This window comes from Thalassophryne amazonica, chromosome 9, assembly GCF_902500255.1.
Source record: "Thalassophryne amazonica chromosome 9, fThaAma1.1, whole genome shotgun sequence".
NCBI lineage: Eukaryota > Metazoa > Chordata > Actinopteri > Batrachoidiformes > Batrachoididae > Thalassophryne > Thalassophryne amazonica.
This window is the reverse complement of record NC_047111.1, coordinates 112,281,003-112,292,482: the sequence shown is the minus strand read 5'-3', so window position 1 is coordinate 112,292,482 and position 11,480 is coordinate 112,281,003. Positions and strand designations below refer to the sequence as shown.

Sequence of the window (11,480 nt, the reverse complement as noted above, 5' to 3'; positions counted from 1 at the left end):
ACTTTAAACATGTACTGTACCTGCTCTTTCATGTAGTCTGTAAATTCTCCAGAGGTGGACACAACTAACCAAAAAGTTAGCTTTGATAACCACTAATCAGCTAACTGAAAAGTCATCTTTTATGAAGCTAAACAGATAAACTACCAGAAAATGTATCGGAAGTTACAGCTAACCGATAACTTTCACTGTTGTCTCCGGTACACTCTCAGCTACTAACAAGCCAATTTTGAGTTTAAACACTGCCAACGTTTCTGATACAATCAAAGACGATCACGAACCCAGACACAGCCAATGAGTCAGTGCTTCTGTGTTTGTGCGCCCTGCCCACTGCTGTAGGGAAACGCCATTTACCTTGACAACATACAGTGGTCCAGTCGTGAGGCAGATGTCTTGAAGAGGAAAGCAGGTTTGACTTATGGTTTTGATTTATGAATCAAATTAATCTGGATAGAATAACTACATTAATGTAAACTCTGTTATTTGAACAAAGTGAAAATATAACACATATCTGTTCATTTAAAAATAATGCACTAATTCTGAAGTTTTGAACATTAACACGCACAGATACCCAAAGGGATTATGGGTAAACTGAGCCTCCGCTCACACCGATTGGTTGACTCATTCATTTTATGTAAAAACCAACACAAATTAATGTAACGTGTGTGTTGGTGTTTACAGATAAATGTGCATTTGTATAATATGTCATTTTTTTCATTCGTAAAAAAAAAAGGCATTTGCAAAACCAAAAAGTCTGTTAAGTTGTGATTCGATAACCATGTGATATAACAGGGTGCCAGTAGATGGCAGTGTCCTATGCATTTTGTCCCCGGTTATATCACATGGTTGTCAACCTGAATCAGTAAAAAGCATAGTAACAGTAATAATATGTACTGGATGGCAGTGTGAATGACGCATGGTTATAACTTGCAGCTTAAAGCAGATAACCCATACGTTGGAGAGGAAATGGCGTCTCACTAATTTAGAAGATCTTCACTTAGCCTGGAAAAAGAGTAAAAAAAGCCCTCCGTAAAGCTAGGACATCTTACTACTCATCACTAATTGAAAAAAAATAAGAACAACCCCAGGTTTCTTTTCAGCACTGTAGCCAGGCTGATAAAGAGTCAGAGCTCTATTGAGCCGAGTATTCCTTTAATTTTAACTAGTAATGACTTCATGACTTTCTTTGCTAATAAAATTTTAACTATTAGAGAAAAAATTACTCATAACCATCCCAAAGACATATTGTTCTCTTCGGCTGCTTTCAGTGATGCCGGTATTTGGTTAGACTCTTTCTCTCCGATTGTTCCGTCTGAGTTATTTTCATTAGTTACTTCCTCCAAACCATCAACATGTCTATTAGACCCCATTCCTACCAGGCTGCTCAAGGAAGCCCTACCATTAATTAATGCTTCGATCTTAAATATGATGAATCTATCTTTATTAGTTGGCTATGTACCACAGGCTTTTAAGGTGGCAGTAATTAAACCATTACTTAAAAAGCCATCACTTGACCCAGCTATCTTAGCTAATTATAGGCCAATCTCCAACCTTCTTTTTCTCTCAAAAATTCTTGAAAGGGTAGTTGTAAAACAGCTAACTGATCATCTGCAGAGGAATGGTCTATTTGAAGAGTTTCAGTCAGGGTTTAGAATTCATCATAGTACAGAAACAGCATTAGTGAAGGTTACAAATGATCTTCTTATGGCCTCAGACAGTGGACTCATCTCTGTGCTTGTTCTGTTAGACCTCAGTGCTGCTTTTGATACTGTTGACCATAAAATTTTATTACAGAGATTAGAGCATGCCATAGGTATTAAAGGCACTGCGCTGCGGTGGTTTGAATCATATTTATCTAATAGATTACAATTTGTTCATGTAAAGGGGGAATCTTCTTCACAGACTAAGGTTAATTATGGAGTTCCACAAGGTTCTGTGCTAGGACCAATTTTATTCACTTTATACATGCTTCCCTTAGGCAGTATTATTAGACAGCATTGCTTAAATTTTCATTGTTACGCAGATCATACTCAGCTTTATCTATCCATGAAGCCAGAGGACACACACCAATTAGCTAAACTGCAGGATTGTCTTACAGACATAAAGACATGGATGACCTCTAATTTCCTGCTTTTAAAGTCAGATAAAACTGAAGTTATTGTACTTGGCCCCACAAATCTTAGAAACATGGTGTCTAACCAGATCCTTACTCTGGATGGCATTACCCTGACCTCTAGTAATACTGTGAGAAATCTTGGAGTCATTTTTGATCAGGATATGTCATTCAATGCGCATATTAAACAAATATGTAGGACTGCTTTTTTGCATTTGCGCAATATCTCTAAAATTAGAAAGGTCTTGTCTCAGAGTGATGCTGAAAAACTAATTCATGCATTTATTTCCTCTAGGCTGGACTATTGTAATTCATTATTATCAGGTTGTCCTAAAAGTTCCCTGAAAAGACTTCAGTTAATTCAAAATGCTGCAGCTAGAGTTCTAACGGGGACTAGAAGGAGAGAGCATATCTCACGCATATTGGCCTCTCTTCATTGGCTTCCTGTTAATTCTAGAATAGAATTTAAAATTCTTCTTCTTACTTATAAGGTTTTGAATAATCAGGTCCCATCTTATCTTAGGGACCTCATAGTACCATATCACCCCAATAGAGCGCTTCGCTCTCAGACTGCAGGCTTACTTGTAGTTCCTAGGGTTTGTAAGAGTAGAATGGGAGGCAGAGCCTTCAGCTTTCAGGCTCCTCTCCTCTGGAACCAGCTCCCAATTCGGATCAGGGAGACAGACACCCTCTCTACTTTTAAGATTAGGCTTAAAACTTTCCTTTTTGCTAAAGCTTATAGTTAGGGCTGGATCAGGTGACCCTGAACCATCCCTTAGTTATGCTGCTATAGACTTAGACTGCTGGGTGGTTCCCATGATGCACTGAGTGTTTCTTTCTCTTTTTGCTCTGTATGCACCACTCTGCATTTAATCATTAGTGATTGATCTCTGCTCTCTTCCACAGCATGTCTTTTTCCTGGTTCTCTCCCTCAGCCCCAACCAGTCCCAGCAGAAGACTGCCCCTCCCTGAGCCTGGTTCTGCTGGAGGTTTCTTCCTGTTAAAAGGGAGTTTTTCCTTCCCACTGTCGCCAAGTGCTTGCTCACAGGGGGTCGTTTTGACAGTTGGGGTTTTTCTGTAATTATTGTATGGCTTTGCCTTTCAATATGAAGCGCCTTGGGGCAACTGTTTGTTGTGATTTGGCGCTATATAAAAAAAATTGATTGATTGATTGATTAGAACGCAGCTCATCTGAACTATTAAAAAGAGATAAATCTATCACAAACATACTTTTACAGCTGCACACAAGAAGTAAAGGACATGCAACTGTTTTACCAAGCCATGACAATGTAAACATGTCAAAAAATGACCTTTTTAGATGGCTCCAAATGCTTTCACCACCTCATTCAGCAAGTGAGAAAAGCAGCAACTGGAGCGGTCCTCTGTGATTCTGGAAGCGATTAGAGGCATTTTCAACAGCTAGCCTGGACAGAAAATGATTAATCCGCTACAAAATAATTATTTTATATACGCAGCATCCAGCGCACAATGTGTGGCAGCCAGTGGAACAAAGCACGCCATCCAGCTGGGAACACAGCGACTGGGATCTCCACGACGATGTGCGTGCAAGTGCGCAGATCAAAGTCATGCAAGTGTCAGGGCACCTTAACACTTCTCATTCCAGAGTACTTACTTTTTAAAATATGCACAGCCTTTAATAAGTTGAGTGTTTCATGTGTGGTGGTGATGGCTCTTCAGACGAGAGGACATCGCTTACCTAATCAGCACAGAGTTCAGAGGTTCTACTACAGACGGCCATTAAGTGCTACGACTTCAAGATGTGCTTAACTGCTAATCGTAGGTCAGCATTCACATCAGTCATCAAGGTCAAACCAGTGATTACTCAAAGTCTAATCAACTGATTTTTACTAAACTAAATGAATGAAATATTAACTCTGAGGTAGAATGAAGTTAGTCTAGATACACATCCAAGAGTTAATTATTTTCATTTACCTTTGTAAGAGGCTGATTTTTGGTGATTTGTCATAGTTGACCTTCAAACCGTTGCTTCTTTTTCCTTTGTTTTGTTTTTAATAAAGCTGCCTGTATTTGCAAATAGGTACATAGGGCTACTAACTAAAACCCAGTATACATTGCGAGATTTGAGCAATCTTGTAGGTTCAGTGCAAGTCACAAAATGGTGATGTTGATTTATTTATCTGAGGTAAGATTCCAAATTTGATGTATGCAACCTATAGAAATGAATTAAATTGTGGCGACACAGTGGTTTGCGTTCTTGCCTCATAGCGAGAATGTCCAGAGTTCTCGTCCCAGCTGGTCCTTTCTGTTTGAAGTTTGCATGTTCTCCTTGTGTTTGTGTGGGTTCCCTCCACGTTCTCCAGCTTCCACCCCTATTCCACAAGGCGCTGTTCTATTACGATCTCCCACAATCCAAAAAAAGTGCAAAAACTGCATGAAGCTGCTTACTTCAGCTTCCTAACAGGCTGGCTTATAAAGTGGCAATCACACTGTTTACTGATCAAGGAAATGTATGAGAAACTGATTCCATTCATGTTTGCTTGTGTCCAACAAAAGTCCCTTTTCCATCTGCAAAATAGGTTCCTTGTCAGCTAATGTCAACCAGAAAGTTTTGTGCGAGTTCCAAACTGTGAGCAGTGATGAGGAGGACGGAGTGCTTTTCCACTACTTGCACGTTTGTTTGCTGTTTTGTCCTCTTCATGACTTTTATTTTTCCTATAGCTGTCTGTTCATTCTGGCGTTCTGATTAGTCAAAAATACACCACAAGATGAGAAAGGACCAACACAGTAAACACACCTCCATGTCTTGAAAACACAAATAGCACACTCTCTCTGTGTCTCCCACTCTCTTTTTCTGTCTCAGTGAGGAGATGCAGCAGAGTTTGAGTGAGGAAACATGATGTCATTCCTTCAGAGCACCAAACTCTGCTCAAATGTAACATATTTGTCTGCAAACTGGGAAAATACTCATACTCATACTGCAGATCTCAGTGGAAATACAACAACGTCTTATGTCCATTCGTGTTCCCAGCTCCACGGGACACTGATGAATTGACCAAACGGACAAAACATTTAAATCCATAACTAAACCTTTTGCTCTATGTGTCAGAGTGTAACTCAACCATAAAGTGGAGACCTGGCAACTTGCTGGCTTATAAAGTGCAGACCTGCTAACCCACCCAAAAATGAAAGTAAGGAGCTGCTCCTGGCTGCACCCTCAGCCAGAACCACAACAAACGCTACTTCTGCTTCAAATTTTCCCGATGGTGCACAATCAAACACGTTTCAAGCTGTACTCACTTTAAAACCGTACCCCCTTTAAAAAGATTCAAACATGATTGAAACTGTTTAGATTACAAACACTCGAGTGTTACCATGCACAAATTTTTGAACAGCTTGAAAATTTCACTCCGATTTCAATACTGGTGCAGATGATGGCTGTATCTACTAGCAGTGCTGGGCACAGCTATCCAAAAAGTTAGCTTTGATGATCATTAATCTGCTAACTGAAAAGTTAGCTTTTATAAAGCTAAACAGATGAACCCCTAAAAAAATTACAGCTAAAAGCTAAGCCGATAACTTTTAGTATTGACTCCAGTACACTGGCATCAATAGATGCCAGTGTACTGGAAGGCAATCACAAACAACAACAAGCCAGCGCTTCTGTCTAAGATCAGCCTTCTCTCAGTAAAAGAGACAAGGTGACCAGAAAGGGAAAAGGGGAGAAAAAAAGATAATTTATTTTCACAGCCATACAGTCTTGCAGCTGTGTCACAGGAGACATGGAACAACAAGGCAGTTTTGAAACAAACTAATTCCAGACAAGTTATCAAAATTAACATCACCTCTGTCATGTTTACTCATTAAAAGTCTGCTAACGAGTCTTTCATTGGATTCAGGTGTGTTGGAGCAGGGAGACAACTAAGAGTCTCAGGAATGTAGCTCTCGAGGACCGAACTTGGCCACCCCTGTTCTAGATCCTGACAATAATGAGATAACGGTTGTTATCGAATAAAAATTTTGGATTTTGTTGTTAACATGACCACGTAACAATCAGACAACAGCCAATAGTCAGATAGAAACTGGATTTTTATGTGTATGTAAACAGGGTTGTTGTCTGATTGTCGAAAATGGCACAGTGTATGGTGGGCTTAATATAGCTGGACTGGTGTGAGTCAGTCAGGTAGTTTTTTTGTTTGTGTGTGTGTGTGTGTGTGGTGGTGGTGGTGGTGGCGGGGGAGTCAAGCACTAAACAAAATGAACTCCAATAATAAAATAATACGTCATAGTAATAACAGTCCAACACAAAAAAATGCAGAAAATCTCAAATTAAAGAGCTGAAATTAAAGAACAAAGGTGCAACTTTATAGACAGGAAAATACGGTGTCTTTGGCTTTGACCTTGAGTTTTTAACCTATAAGATCACTCAGGAATACTCCGGGTGGGGGATGTAAGTCATGTACTACATGCGGGTTGCGGCATTCCCAGGTTAGAATTCCAACTGGTGCGAGCCTTTACTACATGTCTCTCCTTGTCTTTCTCTGGTTCTGGTCTCTCTTCAGTATCACTATAATAAAAAGCTGAAAATGGATTTATAGCCCCTGTAGCTTTGTTCTTCATTATTATTTTCCTCAGTGCATTACCAGAAGATCGTCCACCGTGACATCAAGCCCTCGAACCTCTTGCTGGGTGATGATGGCCATGTGAAGATCGCCGACTTTGGCGTCAGTAACCAGTTTGAGGGTAACGATGCGTTACTGTCCAGCACGGCCGGCACCCCGGCCTTCATGGCACCAGAAGCTCTTTCAGACAACCGCAAGAGCTTCAGTGGAAAAGTGAGTTCACACTTCATGAAAACACATCGCAGTATCTGTGAGATTATATTTTTTTTTTTTTCGTTCACTGGTCTAATTGAATAACCAGGAACTCCTATGTAATGATGAAATGATCCAACTGTCTCTACATAAGTTAACCCATTATTTTGAAAGTGAATGCATCTAATAGGTTATGTAAAATGTGAAATCAAATTTATGAAGAAATAATTGAGAATCCTTATCTAGTAATAACAGATCTCTGCCCCGCCATATTTTGTCAGTGATACGCAGCACCAGAGTATTAGTCACATCTGTCCAAGAATTTGTCAGTAAGAGGAAAAAAAACACAAGTCACATCAGTCTATAATCAGATTTATTTTTGAAATGTGGTGCCTCTGCTTCATGCAACAAGAAATAAAATCAATTTAATAGGCACATTATTCATTTATAATGCATACACTGCGTTGTTGAGCACAAGCTGACAGGCTAATTAATGTTATTGTATGAGGCACAAAGAACTTGAGAGTAAATGGTTTCTTGTCACCAATGAACAGATGAAAACATCTGTTTAGAGCTAAATGTGTGCACCTTTTCCTCACCATATGTAAATTAAGTTTTATAAATTATTACACATCTTTAAAACATGACAGTTAGCCTTACCTGAGTATAGCTGCCCTCCTCGTTACTACTCTAGCTGTCCCACAAAGTCCAGACAAGTGGAGTTCTCAGTAGTATGAAGGTTATTTCTTCTTCTTAGTCACGAGCATGATCTTCCAGTTTGAGAGCATGATTTATTTAATTTTTTTCTCTATGAGCAGCATGTCCTCTTCTTTCATATCTTCTTTTATGGTGGTTGTCATCCAGCGTAATGATGCATTACTGCCAGCTTCTGCCCTGGACTAAAGATCAGTATACAAGAGCAGTTTGTCACGTGTAGACTGGCAACTTGTTGTAATAGATGACAATGCAGTATTTTATTTTACTTTTACAAATATGAATTGCTTAGAAATATAAGTCACAGAACCATGAAACTAAGAGTTTATTAAAAAAAAATAAAAAAGATGACTAGTAGTCTGGACAATATGGTATATCGGAATTACATTGTTCATATGTTCTTGAATGTTGTGAATTTCAGTGAAACTTGACACAGTTGTAGCACACCATGTGAAGATGTGCATGAAGAGAAAAAGATTCTGATCCAATATAGTCAAGTGGAGATAATTGGAATTTATTTGTGTTTTATTTGTGTGAATTCATCTGTGTTTAATTAAGCAAATAGGGCAGCACAGTCTCGTTTGAACCCTTGCATGATATTGCGGGATTATTTATTATTGCGCAATATTAAAACGGCATAGCTTCACATGGATAAATGGTGTACTGTTTTATTTTTGGCTGCAATCACTGTAACAGTCGCAAAAAGTGCATGGTTTTTTCGGTTCCCAGTGGAGAAGGGGAGACAAGGCAAATGGGAGAGGTCATGTCGGTAAGTGCTAGCCTACACACCTAGCCAGAGTACCTGTGTTGTTTTGCCTGCACAACCGCCTCGACATGTTTGAGCTCCGGGTCCACTTTCCACCACATTGTCCCTTTTTCTTTGCATTTTTACTTTGACGTATAATTTGCCCAAAAATTCAGAGAGGGATTCAGAGAGGGAATTCAGAGAGGGAATAATCCTACATCCTGTCCCCGGATGTAGGATTATTCATCCCAGTCTCACGTTTTTTTTTCGTGCTCCGGTGACAAAATGAATCAAATTTTCATGACAGGGTTTTTTAACTTGCTATTCCTAACCCTACTCCTACCACCGACCCTAACCTTAACCATAACCTAATCTTACTCTTTCCCCCACCCTAACCATAACCACCCTGACCCCCCTGCTTCACTTTTCGTGAATTTCGTGCAGCCATCATGGAATGAATTCGAATGAATTTGTGCTGCTGTGACGAAAATGAGGCACTTTTTATCACAATATCACGAACCAATAGATTAATGTATATTTCGTGCTGCTGAATCACAACTTGCCATTAGACCAGGCTGGATTATTACGTCATTTGCGTCATATTTTAACCCTTTAGTGCCTGCTCTCAAACGAGACTGCGCTGCTCAATTATGATTACATCAAATGCTGTTGACTTCCAAAGCACAATTCCTCGACAAGTGCTTTATGGATTTCAATGAAGGTGTACACAGTTGCAAATAATTTTGGTCTGACATCATTGAGGGGAGATACAATAAATGAATTTTTTGGTTTTTGTTTTTGTTTTTTTTAAGATGTATCACATTTGCCAGGTACATGCAGCCATTCCACCCTGTGTAGGCCTGATCCCATCAGTGCTCAGAATTCAGCGCGAGTAGGTCCTGGTTAATACTTGACCGGGAGACTGCTTAGGAACACCAGGGCCTGTACGCATGTTTCTCCATGTAGAACTGGAGTTGTATCAGGAAGTGCATCTGGCCAAGTCCCCATGCAGATCTGCTGTGGCGACCTTGAGCGTCTGGGGCAAACTGGGGCAAAAAGCCACAAAATTAAAATAAAAAACAAAAAAATCTCAATTGCATGTATATAACTTGACCAATTTATTAATTCATCACAATTTCTGTCTCTGTGTCTCTCCCTGTCTAAAATGTATATATAATCCTGATTACAGATCTTCGGCTGGTGTCAGAAATACTAACGTACCATAACTGCACCTGACCACACCTCGTTTTTTAGACCAACAAACCAGCAGGAATGCATGTGATCTTGTGTTGTGAGGACATGAGTGTTGAATGTGAAAACCAAGCAGTAGTGATAACACTTGCACTGCATGGTGCGTTGTTGTGCCCCGGGTGGAAGACAGAGCCTGAGGTCATGTGGTTGATTCCCACAACACAAAAACCTTCCTCTGGCCTGTTAGTTTTGATGTTCATATATATTGTTACAGTACATACATATTACACATTATAGCAACTACATTCATCCAAAGTCACTTTTATGTCACAGTGGATGGAGCTTCAATGCGAAGTGTTTTTTTCTGCACAACAGAGCGATGCGGCATTCAGTCTCTCTGTCTTCAGGAACAGGTGGCAGGATGAAACCACCAACACTTGGATGAATAGACACCAGGCTGTGCTGCCTGAGCCACGGTCTTCCTATATGTCATCTAAAATCCTTCCTTTAATTTGGCAGGTAGATCTGAGTAGTAAAAAAATTAGTGATGCAACATCTCGTCTGATAACACATTTGAAAAATGTCTGTGGCTTTGAGACAAATTGCGCTACTATAGAGGACTAGTTTTATCTTTTCATATCCATCACTGCATATAAGTGGGTGTTCTGGGAGAGCTGGCAGTGTGCTATTCATACAGGGACAGAGATGAGGCGGAAGACAAAAAGACTGATGGTTAGCTGATGCGACTGCCTGCCGAGACTCGATCTGATCACAGAAATCCACCTGCAAGGACTTTAGGAGTCCCCCTGAAGTTGACCTTAAAAATGGCTCGTAATTAACTGCCGGGAGTCTGCATTGACGGTTTGCTCGTCTTAACCTGACCAGGTTATGTAACATTTGTTTGTCTTTGGTTTTTTGCTTCTTTCTTGAAGGCACTGGATGTGTGGGCCATGGGAGTGACACTCTACTGCTTCATGTTTGGAAAGGCAAGTCCACACGTTTTCCTCCTCTCTCATCCATTCATAGCTGCCTCACTAATCTTAGTGTAGGTAGCAGCGGAGAGGCAATGAGTACGCACTTCATAGCTTCCCGTTAGCAGCACTCTGACTTCAGCAGGAACTCCACTCGGCTGTTTTAGGTTTGACACAGCAGCTGTGAAGCAAGAGCGACTCTCAATCTCTGGGTCCTGCCAAACGTTTGCAGTGGAGCCAAGAATGGAATAATTTAATGTGCAGTTGTGTGGGCAGTAAAACAAAACACCATTCATCTTTATTTCAAGCTCATTTCAAGTTGCATGTAACTTCAACCACACCTGCTCCTAATTTCCATCATCCATCCAACATCCTCCAACCATCCTGCAGGTGGCAGTGTTCAACAGATGCATATGGGGTATTCATCCAAGCAGCTCATCCCCAAATTCCCCACACCTTCGTCCAACCCCACCAACTTTTTCTGGGGGATCCCAAGGTGTTCCCAAGCCAGCAGGGAAATATAAACCCTCCAACGTTTCCTGCTTCTGCCTCAGGGCCTCCTCGTAGTTGGACGTGTCTGAAAGACCTACCAAAGGAGACAACCAGGGGGCATCGTCACCAGATGCATGAACCACCTCAGCTGGCTCCTTTCAGTGTGAAGAATTAGCAGTTCTACTCTGAGTCCTTCCCAGATAAGCCAGTTTCTCACCTTGTCCCAGAGTGAAAGCACAGATAACCAATGGAGGAATCTCATTTCCGTCACTTCACTTTGTTCTTTCCGTCATTACCCAAAGTTCATAATGCTAGGTGAGGATTCTTCTTCTTCTTTCGGCTGCTCCCATTAGGGGGTGCCACAGCAGATCAATCATTTCCATCTCACCCTGTCCTCTGTCACACCAACCACCTACATGTCCTCCCTCAGCACATCCATAAACCTAGTCTTCAGCCTCCCTCTC

The 11,480-nt window shown here is 40.7% G+C and overlaps 1 protein-coding gene across 1 annotated transcript in view; it reads left to right on the top strand.

Annotated features, from left to right (window-relative positions):
* Nucleotides 1-11,480, top strand: part of camkk1a (calcium/calmodulin-dependent protein kinase kinase 1, alpha a) — a 161,897-nt gene that overhangs the window by 132,786 nt on the left and 17,631 nt on the right. The window contains 2 exon segments of the mRNA XM_034178982.1: nucleotides 6,725-6,924; nucleotides 10,486-10,539. Coding sequence (XP_034034873.1) covers nucleotides 6,725-6,924; nucleotides 10,486-10,539 — 254 coding nt within the window.